Source organism: Arachis ipaensis, chromosome B5, assembly GCF_059453495.1.
Source record: "Arachis ipaensis isolate K30076 ecotype BB chromosome B5, ASM5945349v1, whole genome shotgun sequence".
NCBI lineage: Eukaryota > Viridiplantae > Streptophyta > Magnoliopsida > Fabales > Fabaceae > Arachis > Arachis ipaensis.
In genome coordinates this window covers 54,305,450-54,327,174 of record NC_142440.1, presented here as the reverse complement: position 1 = coordinate 54,327,174, position 21,725 = coordinate 54,305,450, and the positions used below count along the sequence as shown (strand labels likewise).

Genomic DNA, 21,725 nt, shown 5'->3' with positions numbered 1-21,725 from the left:
CCTTCTTTTTCGAAAATTTCTGTTAGATTTTCTCCAGAGAGTTGTGCTTTAGCTTCCCTTAGCTTCCTCTTTAGAGTCCTTTCAGGTTCAGGATCAGCTTCAACAAGAATGTTCTTATCCTTGTTCCTGCTCATATGGAAAATAAGAAAACAGAAAATATGGAATCCTCTATGTCACAGTATAGAGATTTCTCTATGTGAGTAGAAGAGAAGAATAAAAGAAGGGGAAGAGAAAAACTCGAACACAGAGAGGAAGATGGTGTTTGAATTTTGGGTGGAAGAGAAGTGTTAGTGGATGAATAATTAAATAGAAGGAGATGAGAGATGATAGAATTCGAAAATTAATTAAAATAAAAAAATATTTTTTTTGTTTTTAATTTAAAATCAAAGTTATAATTCAAAAATTAAAAACAAAAATGAAATTCAATTAAATTAAATTTTAAAACAATTAGTTAATTAAAAAAGAATTTTGAAAAAGAGGGAAGGGATTTTCGAAAATTAGAAAGAGAGAGTTAGTTAGGTAGTTTTGAAAAAGATAAGAATCAGACAAAAAAATAAGATTGATTGAAAAAGATTTGAAACTTAATTTTTGAAAAGATAAGAAGTTAAAGAAGTTAGAAAAGATTTTGAAATTGATTTTGAAAAAGATGTGATTGAAATTTATTTTGAGAAAGATTTGAAAAAGAAATTTAAAAAAAAAAGATTTGATTTTGAAAATTAAAGTTGATTACTTGACTAACAAGAAACAAAAATATATGATTTTAAAATTTAAAGATTGGACCTTTCTTAATAGGCAAGTAACAAACTTAAAAATTTTTGAATCAATCACATTAATTGTTAGTAAAGATTTTGAAATTATGAAATAAAATAAGAAAAAGATTTTTGAAAATCAATTTGAAATTTTCGAAAATCATAAAAGAAAATGAAAAAGATTTGATTTTTGAAAAAGATTTGAAAAAGATAGAATTTTTAAATTGAAAATTTGATTTGACTCATAAGAAACAACTAGATTTTAAAAAGTTTTGAAAAAATCAACTCAAATTTTTGAAATTTATGAGTGAAATAAGAGAAAGATATTTTTTTATTTTTGAATTTTAATGATGAGAGAGAAAAGCATCAAAAAGACTCAATGCAAGAAAATTTTGGATCAAAACAAATGATGCATGCAAGAACACTATGAATGTCAAGATGAACACCAAGAACACTTTGAAGATCAAGATGAACACCAAGAACTTATTTTTGAAAAAAAAAATTTTTAAGAAAAGAAAAACATGCAGGACACCAAACTTAAAAATTTTTTATGTATGGACACTAACAAATTGAAAATGCATATAAGAAACAAGAAAAGACACAAGACAAGAAATTTTAAAGATCAAACAAGAAGACTTACCAAGAACAACTTGAAGATCATGAAGAACACATGCATGAATTTTCGAAAATTTTAAGAAAAATTAAAAAGATGCAATTGACACCAAACTTACAAATTGACACTAGACTCAAACAAGAAACATAAAATTTTTGGTCTTTATGATTTTATAAGAATTTTTTTTGGTTTTTTCGAAAATTATTTTGTGAAAAACGAAAAAGAAGAATTTTTTTGTATTATTTTCGAAAATAAGAAATAAAAAGCTTAACAATAAAATAAAATTACCAAATCTGAGCAACAAGTTGAACTGTCAGTTGTCCAAACTCGAACAATCCCCGGCAACGGCACCAAAAACTTGGTGCGCAGAAATCGTGACGGTTCATTCCTTGGTAGCAGTGCTAAAAACTTAATACGCACGTTCATAATCTTAGTTCTTTGTCACAACTTCGCACAACTAACCAGCAAGTGCACTGGGTTGTCCAAGTAATAAACCTTACGTGAGTAAGGGTCGATCCCACGGAGATTGTCAGCTTAAAGCAAGCTATGGTCACTTTGTAAATCTCAGTCAGGCGGATTTAATTGATTATGGAGATTTAATAATTAAAAGATAAATAAAACGTAAATTAAAGATAGCGATACTTATGTAATTCATTGGTGAGAATTTCAGATAAGCGTATGAAGATGCTTGTTCCTCCTGAACCTCTACTTTCCTATTGTCTTCATCCAATCATTCATACTCATTTCTATGGCAAGCTGTATGTTAGCCGTCACCGTTGTCAAAGGCTACATCCTGACCTCTCAGTGAAAATGGTCCAATGCACTGTCACTGCATGGCTAATCATCTGTTGGTTCTCGATCATACTGGAATAGGATCCATTGATCCTTTTGCGTCTGTCACTACGCCCAGCACTCGCGAGTTTGAAGCTCGTCACAGCCATCCCTTCCCAGATCCTACTCGGAATACCACAGACAAGGTTTAGACTTTCTGGATCTCAAGAATGGCCGTCCATGGATTCTAACTTATACCACGAAGACTCTGATTAAGAAATCCCAGAGATATTCATTGAATTTAAGGTAGAACTGAAGTGGTTGTCAGGCACGCGTTCATAGGTTGGAAATGATGATGACTGTCACGATCATCACAATCATATTGAAGTGCGAATGAATATCTTAGAATCGGAATAAGCTTGAATTGAATAGAAAAATGATAGTACTTTGTATTAATTTATGAGGAACAGCAGAGCTCCACACCTTAATCTATGGTGTGTAGAAAGTCTACCGTTGAAAATACATAAGAACAAGGTCCATGCATGGCCGAATGGCCAGCCCCCATAAGGGTCTAAGATAGCATAAAACTGATCAAAGATGATCCCTAGATCTAAATACAATAGTAAAAAGTCCTATTTATACTAAACTAGTTACTAGGGTTTACAAAAATGAGTAAATGATGCAGAAATCCACTTCTGGGGCCCACTTGGTGTGTGCTTGGGCTGAGCATTGAGCTTTATACGTGTAGAGGCTTTTCTTGGAGTTGAACACCAGTTTGTAACCTGTTTCTGGCATTTAACTCCACTTTGCAACCTGTTTCTGGCGTTTAACTCCAGAATGCAACATGGAACTGGCGTTGAATGCCAGTTTGCATCATCTAACCTCAGATAAAGTATAGACTATTATATATTTCTGGAAAGCCCTGTATGTCTACTTTCCAACGCAATTGAGAGCGCTCCATTTGGATTTCTGTAGCTCCAAAAAATCCACTTTGAGTGCAGGGAGGTCAGAATCCAACAACATCTACAGTCCTTCTTCAACCTTTGAATCTGATTTTTGCTCAAGTCCCTCAATTTCAGCCAGAAATTATCTGAAATCACAGAAAAACACACAAACTCATAGTAAAGTCCAGAAATGTGATTTTTATTTAAAAACTAATAAAAATATACTGAAAACTAACTAAATCATACTAAAAACTATGTAAAAACAATGCCAAAAAGCGTATAAATTATCCGCTCATCACACGCCCAAGTGGTTGTCCCTTCTGGATTGATGAATTGGCATGCCACACCCAATGGTTCAACTGGCACGCCCATAGTGTGTGATGGACTTGGTGTGCCACGCCCAGCTTGGCTTGCCACGCCCCTTTTGTGGCCCTCAGCATTACTCTCTGGAAAACTATACTGGTGTGCCACGCCTGGCCCCTGGCGTGCCACGCCCATGTAAAAGACTCAATCATGCTTCCCTGGAAATCATTACTGGCATGCCATGCCCGATGGGTTGAAAACGGATTCCAACACCTATAACTCACCGGCATGTGTACCGGGTCGCATCAAGTAGAAATTACTCACATGAGTGAGGTCGATCCCACAGGGATTGATGGATTGAGCAATTTTAGTTAGATCGTTGATTTAGTCAAGCAAACAGTTGATGATTTGAGTGAATTGTAACCAACAGAAGCTAAATTGCATGAAACTAAAAGGGAGAGGGAGAATTGACAATAAATTAAAGAGAAGAAGAAGTAAAATAGCTGAATCTTAAAGTGCAAGTAATGTAAATGACTGAAACTTAAATTGTAAGAAATATAAATAGCTAAAGCTTAGAGTGCAAGAAATGTAAATTGCTTGAATAATAAAGGGGTATGGGATGCTAGGATTCAGAATTTAACAACAAAAAAATAAAGAAGATGAAGTAAGTGCAGTAGATCTAAACAGAATTGGAAAATTGTAGTGAAGAACAAAACAGAAAGTAAATTTAACTCAATTGCAAGAGCTAGGAAAGAAATTCAATAGCTCAAAGGCTCAATGAGACTAGAAAATAAGTCTAGATCTCAATTCCTTCCTTGATCCAACAAAGAACAATTTGTAGAAGAAAAGAAGATGAAAACAGTAAAGGAAACTCAGATTCAATGCTTCGAACAATTGAGAATAGAGGTAAAAGATGATTCTCAAACTTAGAATCAATGAAGCTCTTCAATCTCAATTCAAATTCCAAAACAGAAAGCAAAAGTAGCAGAAGAAATGAAAATGAAGACAGAAAGCTAAATCCAATTCCCAATCCTTAGAATTATGCAGAAGAAAACAATGATGAATTGTAGATCAATGATTGAAACAGAATTCCTTCAATCTCAATCCAAAATTCAGAAACAGAAAGTAAGAAAATGCAAAAGTAAGAACAAGGAGGAGAGAACTCAGCTCTCAATCCCAATTCCCCAATTCAAAGCTAAAAATAAAACTCCCAAAATAAAAGAAGGTTCAAAAGTGAAAGTAAAGATCCTCTTCTACAAATCAAACTAAGTCCTATTTATACACTTTCTATTTTTCATCTTCAGAATTTGGAGAGGGCTTTTCATTTGGTGAAGAATTGAATTTAATTAATTTTTGGACCAAGGCCCCTCCCAGGGAAGTGCTTGGTTATCTAATTCAACTGAGCGCTCCGTGCTTGTTTCCTTGGGCTCATAGTGCTCAGTTATCTTTTCTAACTTAGCGCTACAAGTCTTGGGTGGGGTTCCCTCTTCGAGACTTGGTGAACTCATTTTGGACCAATTTCCTTTGTGAAGAGTAGTGCTAAGTGAAGGCTTGTAACCTAGCGCTTCATGCCTTGAGGAAAGGCTCCCTCTTCGAGCCCTGGTGGATGCAATTTGTGTCAAATTTCCTTGGCCCAAGCAGTGCAAAGTAGCGCTCAGTGAACTACACAAACTTAGCGCTACTTGTTGCTTCCCTTGTGTTCCCCAGTTCGATCCTTGCTTTGATTTTTCCTTGGGGAGGCACGAAAAAGTGAAATGAGTTAACTGAGCGCTACATGTTTTCTTTGGTTCCTTGAGCGCTCAGTCATAAAACTCAACGTAGCGCCATGGCCTTTCCTTGGTTGATGCCACGCTTTTGCTTCCTTAAGCCACGCTTTATGGGCACGCTTTCCTTGTTTCTTTCTTTTCTTCACCTACAAGTAATCAAAACAACCAATCAAAGCATCACCGAATTCACAAGGTTTATAAATCATTCAAAAACCAACTAATTCTAGCTTAAACCTTATGATTTAGTGTCAAACAAAGGATGGTTGATTGATTCAACAAAACCATGCTAATCCACTCCAAATTACTTACTTACAATGCAAGAAAGTGCATAAAACCTAATGAAACAAGTGAAAAAATGCTTGAAAAGCTAGCATAAAATGACTTGTCATCAACGCCCAGCTCCTGGCGTGCCACGCCCACACATTTTCATGGCATTTGTTCCAAGTGGCACGCCAGTTTCACACGCCCAACTTTGTTTTGTTGTTTCCTTCCCTTTTTGTTGCTCTTTTCATCTGAAATTCAGCACAAACCCATTTCAAAGCAATGTACCATAATATTCATCAGTTAGTTCATGAATTGCAATGATCAAATGAGATTATTCTCCTTTATGGTCCTTTTTAGATAAGAAAAAAGGGTAAATGATGCAAGTCATCACAACCTAAAACTTAAGCTTTGCTTGTCCCAAGCAAATCAATGTGAGTAGTTCTTAGATAGATTGAGACTTGACCCTTAAGAGATTCACTCATTACCAAGGATAAAGTTAAGCATTAACACATGCATGAATCTTGATGATTTGATGTTATAATGAACTCCTAGACTCTTGAGGATTCTTCCAAGTATTTTCCTTAGGTTCCCTTTCTATTGATTGTCACCTTGAAGTAGCAAGGATTGTTTCTTTTTCTTTAATTGTTCTTTCATTTTCAGTTCTCCTTTTCTATTGACCACATCTCTAAATGTTTTGTCTCAAGATGACCCTTTAATTAGGCTTTCAATTAGCACTCCCAAACCAGTTGGCTTTAGGGTACTAGGTGTTGAAACACCCCTAAGAATTTACTTACCCAGGTCTCTGTTCTTGTCACATCTTCACCACAAGCATCTAATAGGAGTTCTAACTCTTTTGAGCTATTTAGTGTTTCTTTTCCATCCTAGTAGTTGATGCTCAGAGCCTTGGGTATTTGTTGCTTACTACTTCCTGGTTCTATGGATATTCAAGGGACATCCTTAGCTTCTACTTGTCATATCTTCCAAGTCTAGTTGCTTATCATGACTTATTTTCTTCCAAATTCATCCAGGGTCCTATACTTAGTTCCTTATCTCTTAGTTTTGAATGGTCTTACTTGGTCTTAGTCTCTTTTACTCTTGTTTTTGCACAACTCACCATAGATTCTTATGGAAACAAACTATCTTTTATTGATGTTCATAAGACTTCAAGAAACATTGCATTTTCTTTCTTGTAATATAAAGGACTCATAAAAGGCTTCAAGACATAAGAAAACTAGGCATTAAACATAAACTATCCTAACATTGCAACTTATTATTAAACAGAAATTTAAACATAAAGAAAACTAAACAAAATTCAGAAATTTAAGGGTGTCAACCATGGGACTCAACAACCTTGAGCAGCTTCAGTTCATTGACCCTTTTCCTTTGTCTTTCTTTTTGGAGGAGGAGGAGTCATCATCACCCTTTTTGGAAGATTTCTCTTGTGCCTTTTTATCCTTGGACTTCCAAAATTCTAGCCTTTTCATGTAGGATTTTACATTTTCTTTGTGCTGGTATGCAATTTCTTCCTGCCTTGCACTGAGTTCTTCCATCTTTTGCATGTAGGTTGGGTAATTAGGGTTCATATTGGCTACTGCATTACATAAGTAGCTCAATTTTGTTTATGTGTAGCAGTCATATTCCCTTCTTGCTATGGTTCTAGCTTCATAAATATGCCTAAATTCAGCAAGACTCCCTAGTTGGAGTTGTTGTTCCATAATTATTCTGAGGCTGCCTTGCATCTTTCCCAATTGATCTAGTATTGCTGCTCCTTCCTCATGTGCTCCATGCTCCCTTGGAGTTCTTGTATGTTCTCATTCACTTGGTCCCATTATTTTTGTTGTTCCTTGAGTTGGTTGACATCCTCTCTCAGATGGTGTATGTCTCCTTTTATTTGGTGTATGTCTCCTTGCAGTTGCTCCCAATTGAATCCTTCAGAAAATTGTTGGTATTGTTGGTATGGTGGTGGTTGGAGTACTAGGTAGTGTGGTTGATTTTCAGCCCCTTCTTCTTGTTGTGGTTGCTCTTGTAGTACATAAGCATGAGCTCTGTGCTCCCTGGCCCTTTGAAGTGGGTTAACAACCACCACTTTGGCCATCTTCTTGGCAGTTATAGGCTTATCTTGATCCACTAGTACCTCATCAATGATCTTCTCAACCCCTGCTTCATCACATAGCCTTTGGATGATGCTGGAGAATGCCAACCTTGTGCTATCCTTGGTGCTTTTTAGCACTCTATTAATGTTGTTGGCAATCATCTCCCCAACATTCACGTTCTCTCCCTTCATGATGCTGTATATGAGTACAGCCCTCTCCAGTGTTACCTCAGAAGTGTTGGATATTGGGTTGAGAGATCTTCTTACAAAGTCCAGCCACCCTCTAGCTTGGGGGCTCAAATCTCTTCTCCTCAGCTAGTTGGGTCTCCCATCCTTGTCATTGATCCATTGCATATTCAGCACACAAATCTCATTGAGGATTTCATCAAATCCTGGATCTTATTGCTTCATCCTCTCTTCATAGCTCCAGGTGGAGCTTGTTTGCTTCACCATTAACATCCTGTCTATGTTGGAGGGGCTATAGTCGATGGCCTTTCCCCTAACATAGCTCAAATAACCATAGGGCTGCCCAGTTTGAATCACTGCATTAGTGTAGAATTCTCTGACCAAGCTCTCCACCACCTTCCTTTATGGGTTGTACAAGAGTACCCATCCCCTGCTGTTGATTTCCCTGATGATTTCAGGATGCTCATTGATGAACATTTTATTGATGGTCTAGAATTCATAAATGAATTCTCGTTGCAGGTATAGTTTCTAAACCAAACAATAATCATTTCATACAAAAGATTGTTTGTCACTAAAATAAACCCCTAAATTTATAAACTGAAGTATTGGAACCTCAAGTCGTTCTCCCTAGGAATTGTAATAAAATGTCTTGTTATTGGTTATAAAGTATGTTTTGGGGTTTTTGAGATAAGAGACATGAAATGTAAATGGCAATGAAGTAAACTAATAACTATAAAAGCCCTTGGCAAGGTTATGAGAATTGGAAGTCCTATCCTCATTATCCTCCTCAATTGTGATGAAAATTGTCCATTGCTACCACTTAGTTAACCTCTAACCATGGAGGAAAGTTAAGTGGATGAATTAACTTGATTCCAAAAGTCCTAGCCAACTCCCAAGGGAAAGACTAGCTTTAATGGTATCCAAATCAATTAGCAACTTCTAAGTGTCAATCAACAAAGGAATTAGATAATTTAAGAGTCACTAATTACTCAACCATAGCCAAGAGGGGAAAAGTCTATCCTAAAATCCAACCAAGCATTTCATCAAACACTTAGAAGGGATAAAAGGAAAACATAGTAGATTGACAACAACAACGAAATCTAACAATGATTATTGAAAAGAATTAACATCAACAATCAAAAGAACTCAATTATTATGAATTACCTCAAATTGAATTGAAAGAGAATAGAAGGAACAAGCGTAGATCTACAACAAAGCATAGGAACATCATAAAGGAAACTACAACAAAAGAATAGAAGAGTGATGAATGTAACAACAAAGAATTGAGAAGTAGAAGAAGATGAGAGCATGAATTAAAACCTAGATCTAAGAACTAAACCTAATCCTAATCCTAGAGAGAAGTGAGAGCTTCTCTCTCTAAAACTAACTCTAAACTAATCCTAATGTGTATGAATAAGCTAAAGATGTGAGAATGATCTATTCCCCTTCAATCCTTGGTCCTTTTATGCATTTTGGAGCCAAAGTTGGTTGTAAACTGGGCCCCACAGCTCTCAGAATTCACTGGTCACGTTTTCTATTTAAATATCATGTGTGGCCACCGACGCGTACGCGTACATCCCGCGTACGCGTCCCTTGCGGTTTTGCGATCCATGCGTCCGCATATAGTGCGCGTGCGCGTGGATGAATATATCCAAATCTTTGGCTTTTTCATGTGTTCTCCACTTTGCATGCTTTCCTCTTCACTCCTTTGATCCATTCTTAGCCTTTTCAACCTGAAATCACTTAACAAACAAATCAAGGCATCTAGTGGAATCAAAGGTGAATTGAAATCATCAAATTAAAGATCGAAAAGCATGTTTTTACCTTTAAGCACAATTTAAGGAAGAGTCACAAAACCATGCTATTTCCTTGAGTAAATGTGGGGGAAGGTTGCTAGAATGCTCTAAATTCAACACATGATAAACCCTAAAAATGGGATTTATCAACCTCCCCACACTTAAACCATAGCATGTCCTCATGCTATACCAAGAATGAAATAAGGGGTATCAACATTATTCAATTGTAAATTAATCTAAATGTAATCTACCTATATGCAACTATCTAAATGAATGCAATTTCTTGGTCAAAATAAATCAATTCCCAAGAAACATATATGCACAAGGGCTAAAGGTATTAACAACCATGCCAAATCACAATTCAATTGAGCTATTTAATATTTTTACAAACTTGCATGAAGATTGATGATTTTAGGTGGAGACATGTAATTGAGCATCAAACCCTCACCGGAAGTGTTTGCACTCTATTCACTCAAGTGTTTAGGGTCGATTCACTCAATTCTCCTCTAATCATGCTTTCCAAGATTTATTTTTCTTCTAAAAATCAACATTTATTCCATGCATGCATACAAGTATCATGAGGTCTTTTCTTTAGGTTGTAATGGGGCTAAGGTCAAGGTGGGATGCATATTTGGTCAAGTAGACTTGAGAATTGAATCTTTGATAAGTTTAGACTTCCCACCTAACCTATGACATCCTATACAATTCAAGCTAACCTAACTACCCATTCTTTTCACTTTTTATCATACTCATGCACTTCATTTTCATTTTATTACAACCCATATGCATTGATCTTTATTGAACTTTACTTGCTTTGGGGCATTTTGTCCCCTTTTTATTTCTTTCTTTCTTTTTCTATATTATTTTCTTCTTTTCTTTTCTTCTTCTTTTATTTTTCTCATTTTTTTTCAAACTATATACAAGAGCATCAATGCATAAGGTCTATTTATTTAATTAATCGTAGGCTCAAAATTGGCTAACAATGGATGATAAAAGGTAAGGCTATTTGAGTAAGTGAGCTAATTGAAATGATGGCCTCAATCATAAAAATGCATGAATACACAAAATAATGGACATAAAGAATCAAACAAATCAAAGATTACAATCATAGAGAGAGAATAATGCACACAAGAAGGGAAAATAAGTGTTTATAAGATGTAACCACACCATTAGGCTCAAAACTCACAAGCTTGAGTTCTTAGCTCAAAACATGTTCCACAAAATATATATTCATGCAAGTTCTATGAAAAGATTTTTACTCAAATCAATTGAGGTGCCCTATAGATATAAATCTTAAAAAATTTCATTATTTTGACTAAGCTTATTATGTATACATATGCAAAATTAAGAAAATGAAACTAAAAATCCTAATGAACCGTCCTCGATGCATTCAAAGATGAGCAAGGGGGTACGGCAACTTTTTGAGTTGCTACCTTCAGCTGGTAGGTCGACCGGTGCTGCGTGTTCTTTCTTCCGCTTCCGTTTCTTGCTTATTGTGCATCATTCATGAGAAATAGAACATAACACCATAAGATGAGAAAATACAAAATGAAGAAGCATACATTATTGGTATGAGGTAAATCACTAGAATGGAGTGAGTGAATTAGTGCGACATTAAGGAAAGTATATGTGTGAATTCTAAATTAGGCGCCCTTTAGAACACACTCTAGCATATAAAGCTATGTCACAAGAGAAGCATGCACTACACTTATCCTAGTGTGCTTGAGATGCTTTAAGTAAACTTGTAAGGTAAAACAAGCATTAAAGAAGCATGAGAGCATTCAAGCCATAACATATGCATGCATATAATCATGAAACACAACGCATTAAGATAAATGCACATCATCATTCATCAAAAAATTGCCTAATCAAGGGATAGAATTCAAATCACATGGTGGCTAGCTACAACATGCAATTCACGAAGAGTTACAAGCTCGAAGGTAATTCTCATCACTTGGTATTCTCAAGATTAAGTATGAAAAAGTCAAAACCAAGTAGCAAATTATCCTCAATCAAAGAATCCAACAAAGACTATCCAAAAACAATTATGCTAAGATAGCATGCAATTAAGAATAATCAGCAATATATGGTAAACAAAATTCATAATCCAACACTTATAATGAAAAAGAGAAAATGAAATGAAAACTAAACTAAGTAATTAACTAAATAACCTAACTAACTAAAAGAAGTGGTTATAGATGGTGTTTGGATGTGTTGGATGAGGGGTAGGAGGAGGGAAGAAGAAAGGGTAAGGAAAGAAATGGAAAGAGGAGAAGAAAAGAAGTGTAACGAAGGAAGGGCTTTCACGCGTACGTGCACATTGCGCGCGCGCGTGGATGATGGTGCAATGGAAGCGACGCGTACGCATATATCACACGTGCGCATCGACGGCTTATTTTGAGAGCGACTAGTGAGCGGATAATTTATACCCTTTTTGGTATTGTTTTTAGGTAGTTTTTAGCATGTTTTAGTTACTTTTTATTATATTTTTATTAGTTTTTATGAAAAAATCACATTTCTGGACTTTACTATGAGTTTGTGCATTTTTCTATAATTTCATATATTTTTTGGCTGAAATTGAGGAACTTGAGAAAAAATCTGATTCAAAGGCTGAGAAAGGAGTGCAGATGTTGTTGGATTCTGACCTTCCTGCACTCGAAGTGGATTTTCTGGAGCTACAGAAGCCCAATTGGCATGCTCTCAATTGCGTTGGAAAGTAGAAATCTTGGAATTTCCAGCAATATATAAAAGTCCATACTTTGCCTGAGATTTGATGGCCCAAACTGGCGTTTAAACGCCAGCCAGAGACACTTTTCTGGCGTAAAACGCCAGCCAGAGACCCTTTTCTGGCGTAAAATGCCGTGAACTAGCACCAGAACTGGATTTAAACGCCCAAACTGGCACCCAAGCTGGCGTTTAACTCCAAGAATGGCCTATGCATGTGAAAGCTTCAAAGCTCAACCCCAAACACTCACCAAGTGGGCCCCGGAAGTGGATTTCTGCACTATCTGCACTTAGTTACTCATTTTCTGTAAACCTAAGTTACTAGTTTAGTATAAAAACTACTTTTAGAGATTCTTTTTGTAACTCATGACATTTTACATCTCATATTGTATTTTCTACGGCATGAGTCTCTAAATCCCATAGGTGGGGGTGAGGAGCTCTACTGTGTCTCAATGGATTAATGCAGTTACTATTGTTTTCTATTCAATCACACTTGATTCTGTTCTAAGATACTCACTCGTACTTTAATATAGGGAATATGATGATCCGTGACACTCATCATCATTCTCAAACTTATGAACGCGTGCTTGACAACCACTCCCGTTCTACCTGAGCTCAACGTAGTCATTGGGCGACAGCTTGATTGCGTATCTCTTGGGTCTCTAATCCACAGACCGAGTCCATGGGATTAGAAGCTTCGTGGTAGAGGCTAGAACTAAATGACAGCATTCCTGAGATCCGGAAAGTCTAAACCTTGTCTGTGGTATTCCGAGTAGCATCTGGAACGGGATGACTGTGACGAGCTTCAAACTCACAAATGTTGGGCACAGTGACAGTGTGCAAAAGGATAGAGAGATCCTATTCCGACACAAGTGAGAACTGACAGATGATTAGCCGTGCGGTAGCTGTACCTGGTATTTTTCATCCGAGACGAGAGATCCGACAGTTGATTATCCGTACAGAAACTGTGCCTGGTATTTTTCATCCGAAAGGACGGATGGTAGCCATTGACAACGGTGATCCATCAACATACAACTTGCCATTGAAGGAAGCCATGCGTGTTTGGAGAAGAAAATAGTAGGAAAGCTGAGATTCAGATGACAGAGCATCTCTAGAACCTCAACCTGTTCCTCATTACTGAATCACAAGTACCATTTATTTCATGTTATTTACTGTTCATAAACAAAATCATTTTTATCATTAATCTCCTGACTAAGATTTACAAGATAACCATAGCTTGCTTCAAGCCGACAATCTCCGTGGGATCGACCCTTACTCACGTAATGTATTACTTGGACGACCCAATGCACTTGCTGGTTAGTTGTACGGAGTTGTGAAAAGTGTAATCACAATTTCGTGCACCATGTTTTTGGCGCCGTTGCCGGGGATTGTTCGAGTTTGGACAACTGACGGTTTATTTTGTTGCTTAGATTAAGAAAAATTTATCTTTTTGGTTTAGAGTCACTAAATTTGAGACTTTTATTTTCTTTTCAAAAATCTTATTTTTCTTTATTAATCTTTAATTTTCCTTTGAGTTTTCTGTTTGAGTTTAGTTTCATGCTTTAAGTTTGGTGTCAATTGCATGTTTTAATTTTTCTTTAATTTTTGAAAATATATGCATTGTGTTCTTCATTGATCTTCAAGTTCTTCTTGTTTATTTTCCTTGTTTGATCTTTAGTTTTTCTTGTTTTGTGTTTTTTCTTGTTTTTCTTGTGGATTTTCGAATTATTAGTGTCCAAAGTATAAAAAAATTTTTAAGTTTGGTGTCCTTTGTGTTTTTATTTTCTTAAAAAGTTCCAAAATTTGTTCTTGGTGTTCATCTAGATCTTCAAAGTGTTCTTGGTGTTCATTTGGACAATCAAAGTTTTCTTTTTTGTTTTCTTTGTTCTGATCTAAAAATTCTAAGTTTGGTGTCATCTTATTATTTTTTCTCTTCCCTCATTAAATTCAAAAAATATCTTTTCCTTTATTTACTCATCATTTTCGAATTTCTTAGGTTGACTTAGTCAAAATTTTTAAAATTTGGTAGTTTCTTGTTAGTTAAGTTAAAATTTCAATTTTAAAAATTTATCTTTTTAAATCTTTTTCAATTTTCTTTTTATATTTTTTGAAAATATTTTATAAACTTTTTCGCAAACTGCCTTTTTCGTATTATTTTATTATTTTTATTAAAATATTATTTTTAATTAAATATTAATATTTAATATTTTATTATTATTTATTATTTTATCATTAATTTTCGAAAATTAACTTACCTTTTACTTTTAACCTTTAAAATTCACTTTTTACCACCCGTAACTTTTAATATTTCTACTTTTACCACCCTAACTTTTAGAAATTACAAAATAACCCCCCAAACACCAAAATATTTACTTCCTTGCCCTTTCTAAGATCTAAAAGGTGTTCTTCAATGTTCTTCACCACACTCAAAGTGTTCTTCGTGTTCTTCGTATATTCTTCAGATTATTTCTCTGTTTTTACCCGTTTTTCAGTCTTTTCAGCAACCGATTTTCACCATAATTCAAATTAAATTAGCAGCCACTAAAACCCCATCTTTTCTACATGATTTTAACACAAATTGAACCCCAATTTAAGGATTAAGGTTCGTTTTTTCAGCAGCCATGAAGAACATAAGTTTCAAGTTGAATATCATCAAATTTCATCAAATTTTCACCAAAATTTCAACAAGAATCAATCATATAAACAATCAATTTCAAGCACATCCAAACCATATCATAACCATACAACTCAAACACAATCAATCAAGATTAATTTCGTCAAACCCTACCTGGTTTTGCTGCTCCTAATTCAGTTAGACTTTCAGGTGGTCCTTAAGTACTTTTTCCTCCTAAATCACATCAATAACAACTTTAAATCCAAAAACCCTCAACTAACCAAATCTCACTCAGCATGTTAAGAAGTGATTTCTAACCTTAGACTTGCTGGAAGTTCACGTTTCTTGGCTCTCAAGTCAAGTTAAGCACGATTCCTAAGGAAGAACATCAAGAAAACACATGTTTAAACATGTTTCCTTGAAACCGAATCAAAAGAGAGATGGTGCAGCCAACTCACCTTGATTCCAGCCTTGATAAGTTATATGATCATGTAGAGAAATAAGAGAGGATCATTTTGGTCAGATTGGAATTTTGATTTGAGTTTTAGTTCAGCAGAAATCAAGCTTTGAAGATTTGGAACTAAGAACTTTTCTCTCTTTTTCTCTCTTCCTATTTTCGGCCACAAAGTGAAAATGAGCCAGACTTGGGGGTTTTGGGGGTGTAGGGTGTTTTGTGATTGGTTGGCTTGGAGGTGGATTAAAATAATATTAAAATATCTCAGGTGTATAACGACTAAAACTAGATGTATCGGAACACTTGTAAAAACATCTCTAAAAATTATTTTCTAAGCTACTAGCATAAATGACACTAGTAACATATTTATTATGAGAATAAAACATGAATAATGAGGCCTTAGCATTGCTAAAGTCATCAGAGAGTGCTGGTGCTAAGCTGCACCAGTAAATTGTGAACCCGGTTAAACCGATTTTCTGTTTTTAACTAAAACTGACCAGGTAACCTTATAATATCATTCAAGAAGCTTATAATACTAATATAATGATAATATCATGCTATTATCTCTCTTATCTCATAAATCGAGTCCGGTTTGTCAAACTGAGACTATTTATGAAAAACCGAATCAAAACTCCTAACCGATACGGTTCAAAAACTAAGTTCTTCGTGACCGCATTATCGAGCTTGCCTTAGAAAAGGTTCTAGCTTAAAGATAACATAATGACAATGAGGATTGAGATACTTGATGATATATCAAAGGTTTTTCCCTTACTGATCATTCGGAGAAATTCGTACTTTCAGAAAAGATCTCGCGTACTCGAAAACCGGGGTTGTTACAGAAAGCATACAAAGTGGAGAAACCATAGAAAAACAAGGATTTGGGATAAGATCAACGACGTGCACGGGCAGAGGATGCGCACGCGTGGATTGTGATGTCGCATGGCAACGCGTACGCGTACACGTCGATGCTTGCACGTGACTCACTTAAAGGCAAAACGCTATAAAGATTGTGGAAGATAAGAATAAGGGAATTCATTGAGATTAGGAGATGGTGTTCTCTTTGGATTAAATCCAGCTCATCTCATCTTCAATCATGCAACTTATCTACCTCTTGGCAATCATGATTGATTGAGCCCCAATCCCTTGGTGACTCAATCTCTCAAATCTTGATAATCAGCCAATTCCTTGGTCTAATTGCTCATGAAGAGAGATATGCTTGGTCCCTGATTATACCAAACATCCTTGTAGATCCAGAATAGAGGGTGGATTATATGTCACCATATCTGATGACCAGAATTCACTCCCATATAAAATGAATCCGTTCGTTGGCAAGCGCACCAAATATCGTCAAGTAATAACCCACTAGGGGTGGGGTCGAATCCCACAGAGATTAACGGATTAAGCCAAACAATAGTTAATTGATTATCCTAGTTAGACTATTCAGATTGGAATGATAAGCAACAGGAAATGTAAATTGCATGAAAGTAAAGGAAAGCAATAAAGTGCAAGAAAGTAAATGGCAAGAAAAGTAAAGTACAAGAAAGTAAAGTGCAAGAAATGTAAAGTGAGGAAAATGTAAATAACCATAAAGTAAATAAAAGAAAGAAAGATAAAATAAACATTGGGATCAAGAGATATTGCATTCTCCAGATTAATTGATTTCATCTCATCTTCAATCTTGCAACTCATTGACCTCTTGGCAATCATGATTGATTAAGCCCCGATTCCTTGGTGACTCAATCTCTCAAATCTTGATCAATAGCCAATTCCTTGGTCTAATTGCTCATGAGAAGAGATGAAGAATGGTCCCTGATTATACCACACACTTTTCTAAATCCAAGTAGTGGGTGGATTATGTCACCATATTCAATCACCAAAACCCAAATTTATTCAAGTGTGAGAAAGAATTTCAAGCATGGTTTCATGTTTCCTCTTCCAAGGTTCCCATAAAACCCAAATACAGTCAATCTCTTTTCCAAGATAATTGAATGCTAGAATGAATAACGAAATCCTTTCTAGTAAATCAAAGAGACATGAAGAGAAGAAGAAGAATAAAAGCAATCAATCCATTGAAAAACAATAGAGCCCTCTTTCCTAATGGAAAGAGTTAGTGATTCATAACTAAAAAATATTTACATTTAAGAAGGAAAAGAGAAGAAGATGATGGTGAGAAGAGGGAGTCCAAAGACCCCTCTCTAGTAGAATTCAGCCAAGAGTCCCAATTCTATGAAACTAAGGCCTTTAAATAGGTTCTACTAAATTATAAATTTAAATGAAATTGAAAGCAAATTACAATGAAATGAAAATAAACTATTCTAGATGCTTCTTGTGGCCTTGATTGATTGATAAGTGTGGCTTGAATGAGAGTTGGAGTGGGCTTGATTGAAGGCTGGGGGCTGCAGGAAGAAGTTGGCGTGTGGTTTCAAGTGCCACTTTCACTTGATTTTGCTCTTTGGAATGTGACCTATTTGACACGCTGTGAAAATGGAGTTGTTTGGGCCTTAAATCACTACAAAAAAAAGGTCTATGGTCACGGTAAAAAACCGTGACCATAGCTAGTAAAAACGGTGACCATAGATCTATGGTCACGGTTTTGGACCTATGGTCACGGTTTTTTGCCGTGGCCTATTCTCTCGTGGCCATAGGTCTATGGTCACGGTTTTTTTACCTATGGTCACGGTTTCTATGGTCACGGTTTCAATTTTCAAATTCTGACACTTTAGGCCACGTTTTTTTACCGTGACCATAGGTTAATCTATGGTCACGCGTAAAAACCGTGACCATAGCCTTATCTATGGTCACGTTTTAGCCTCTATGGTCACCCCTCCTTAAAACCGTGACCATAGCCTTATCTATGGTCACGGTTTTCACCGTGACCATAGACTTTATGGTCACCCCTCCTTAAAACCGTGACCATAGCCTTATCTGTGACCATAGCTCTATGGTCACAGTTTTTGCCATGACCATAGCTCTATGGTCACCCCACCTTAAAACCGTGACCATAGCTTTATCTATGGTCACGGTTTTTGCTGTGACCATAGCCTCTATGGTCACCCCACTCAAAACCGTGACCATAGCCTCTATGGTCACCCCTCCTTAAAACCGTGACCATAGCCCTATCTATGGTCACGGTTTTCGCCGTGACTATAGCTTCTATGGTTACCCTATCTTAAAACCGTGACCATAGCCTTATCTATGGTCACGGTTTTCACCGTGGCCAAAGCTTATCTATAGTCACCCCCTCCTTAAAACCGTGACCATAGCCTATCTATGGTCACGGTTTTTCGCCGTGGCCATAGCTTATCTATGGTCACAGTTTTTACCGTGACCATAACTTATCTATGGTCACCCTATTTTTAAATGGTGACTATAGCCTATTTTGTTTTATGAAATTTAATTTTTTTTTTTAAAGCATAATCACATCCCAAAATGATGATAATCACAAAATAAATCTAAGAATGAAAAATTCAATAAATGTAAATCATAAAAGTTTCATTAAAAACTAGATATTCATTACAACACTAACCAAAATAGGGTGTAATTTATCCATTACATGTAATATCGAATGAAGTATCTTATCAAAATGTAAAGAACACAACAAAATAATACATTTAGATAACCAAAATTATTATAAGACCCATCCCATTTTATATTTGTATAGAACATATTTTCTTCACATCATGTCTTCCTGCTAGCAAAAAAAATAAAGAAGTTAGAACAGAACAAAAAGGTTTTTGATGATGCATGCAGTACAGTTGAGTAATGAATATGGAGCACAAGTTAAATAAGTCAATCAATATGAAAATTTCAACCACTAAATAACAAGGAGCATTTGCTAAGGTTTTGAGCCATTTGGTAATGTTTATATGTTTTTAATCTATCTTTGAGTGGAGCTTCAACTCCCCTATTGAAGTCGCTTAAAACTGAAAAAATCCAGCACAAAGAAACAACCACAACTAAAATAGAAGCTTAAAAAACAAAATAATACCGAAATACTATTATTAGCTTCCAACCCATCAAACAAATTTCATTGCAAATTCTACATAACTAATCCAGCTCTGCATAACAAATTTCTTACTTGGTCATAAGCCCTCTGCATGAATGATGAATAAATTGCACAGAAAGGCTTGAGACCTTCACAAGCTAGACCTGCAGCAAATTTAACATTAATAGATCAATGCCTAATAAAACCAAAAATAAAATAAATGAGCATAATAGATCATTAAACTATTTTTTTATATATTAATAAAATTTAGCCCGATTAAATTGATACTTGTTTAATTGGAATTTGAGACACGTTTAATATTTATTAAAAACAAATTATTCTTACCTCAAGATGTTTTTAGCTTCCACATACGACATACGAGTAGTGAGTGCCCTTGAATTTAATAGTCTACGTTTTGGTATCAACTAAAACAAAGGGATACGGAGATATGGTAAGATTATTGATAAGGATAGATTAATTAAAACTAAATTAAAGAAGAACTTGGAACATAAATAGGCCACATGGAACATAAATGAAGCACTTAGATACCCTTCTGCTGCCAGTGACACCCTTAGCCTAAACTCAAAGCTGCACAAAATAATAACTTAATATCACGCACTATTCACTATATAATTCTATATATAGTGTTAAAGAAATGATGGATTCTTATTACTACCTATGTGGCCATATTTTGAGATCATCTTCGGATGTTTTGAGTAGCAAGTCAATATGAGGTTTTGCATTGGATTCATTAGGAAGAGGTGGAGGATTTTGAACAATGATCCACATCCTGTTCCTCGCAAATCCATGTTGCTCTAATGATCCACGGTTTCCAAATTGAGTATAAAAAAAGTAATTAAGCACATCTATGATTGTATTATGTAATTCATTAATAGAGATTCATTACTATATTTATATATATACCTGTGGAAAACAGATTGGAATTCCTCCTCTAACTGCTTTAGGAGGATTAAATATTGCCTGAAAAGGAAGGAGGGAAGAAAATTCAGTACCAATTCATTGAGGATTAATTAACAATTTTTAATTTTCTGAAAGGACAAACATTTAATTAATTAATTAATTACCTTAGAACTAGTGAACAATAACTCTTCACCCCGTTCTGTTTTCTATGAAAGAACCTGTCCTCCGTGCAAACTAGCCTGGAGAAAGATCTCATAACACTTATAATCATCATCACGAGATTAAAAAATCAACAGAAAATGAGATGAGTTGATTTGGAAGAGAGGCCACACTGATGTAGTTGAGGATGAATCGCTATTGGAATTTTTAAAAACCCATCCAGCATTAGAATCACAATACTCAAGAGATGCCTGCAGGTTATATTTTGAAATCAAAAAGGCTTTATTATTTATTTAATACTTAGGTGAATTACAAGGAAGCGTAAACTCCCAAAATAATGCGATAATGCTTAAAAAAAAAGAGCCCTGTCAAACCACAATAAAACACATTTGTATGAGATCTGCAGAAAATGGCACTATCACATTCCTAACCAATAACTAACTAGGTTCCTGATTTATGCCTCTACAAAACATTAAAATAAAAGGAGAAAAGAGAATTAAGACAACACTCACTGTTTCCTTCAAAGCTTCAAAATAACTTGTTTGAGCAGAGAAGTCTCTAACCTTCGACGAACAGAGAAGCCAACGAAGATGAAAACGATGTGCTGTGCTTTCTGGGTTTTGCAAAACAGAAAAGAGGAAGAAGCGACCGCGTCGAGGAGCTTGGGACGGCGGTGGCAATGAGAGACTAGGGTTACTAATTGGGGAAAGAAAGAAGGGGAGAGGATTTCAATTTCCTTAAGTTCTTGATGTTCACGGTGTTCCCTCCTCGTCATTAATTATTTATTGCCATGGTTTTATATATATATATATATATAATTTCTCAAAAAAGATCTATCACTATTTAATAATTAACGTATATTACTATATATACATATCACATTGATTCACCTAAAATTAAGAAAAATAATAAACTAATAAGTAAATGAGTGTAATTTTTTTAAATTAAGATAATAAAATTGATATATTATATAAATTATAAATTTTGTAATAATGAGCCTTTTATTTTTATTTTTTACAATATTATTTTATCCAACATACCAAGAATTAATTTGTTTTATGTATTTAAATAAACAAATAAAAATAACCACTCAAATAATTTAAATTAATTACAATAAGATGAATCTTTCATTTTAATATTCTACAATCATTTTAATAAATTTTAAATTATTTTTTAATTTAAAATTATTAATAGTATTCAACCTAATTTTATATTTATAAAATTAGATTTAAAATTTTAATATTTAAAAGTAAATTATATAAATTTATTATTAGTTTTTAATTATTAAAATTTTTTAATTTCAAAAAGAAAAAATATTTAAAATAATAAAAATTACATAAAAATCTTAATTAATTAAAACTCAAATGATTAAAACTGTGACCAT

At 34.9% G+C, this 21,725-nt stretch overlaps 1 protein-coding gene across 3 annotated transcripts; it reads right to left on the bottom strand.

The window, feature by feature from the left end:
- Positions 1 to 19,605: 19,605 nt before the first annotated feature.
- LOC107643642 (uncharacterized) lies at positions 19,606 to 21,116 on the bottom strand. 3 transcript variants are annotated; one of them, XM_088486214.1, is made up of 6 exons: positions 20,905 to 21,116; positions 20,515 to 20,592; positions 20,347 to 20,421; positions 20,186 to 20,242; positions 19,938 to 20,051; positions 19,614 to 19,849 (listed from the first exon to the last, which is right to left on the bottom strand). In XM_088486214.1, exons 1-6 carry the CDS (start codon positions 21,114 to 21,116, stop codon positions 19,687 to 19,689), a joined length of 699 nt encoding a protein of 232 aa, XP_088342340.1. In that variant the 3' UTR covers positions 19,614 to 19,686. The 3 variants fall into 3 exon arrangements, 1 of the variants encoding a protein (XP_088342340.1); XR_002362995.2 differs by lacking the exons at positions 20,515 to 20,592; positions 20,905 to 21,116 and having other exon boundaries at positions 19,606 to 19,686; positions 19,811 to 19,849; positions 19,938 to 20,076; positions 20,347 to 20,471; XR_015883185.1 differs by lacking the exons at positions 19,614 to 19,849; positions 19,938 to 20,051; positions 20,186 to 20,242; positions 20,347 to 20,421 and having other exon boundaries at positions 20,508 to 20,592; positions 20,854 to 20,942.
- Positions 21,117 to 21,725: the final 609 nt, after the last annotated feature.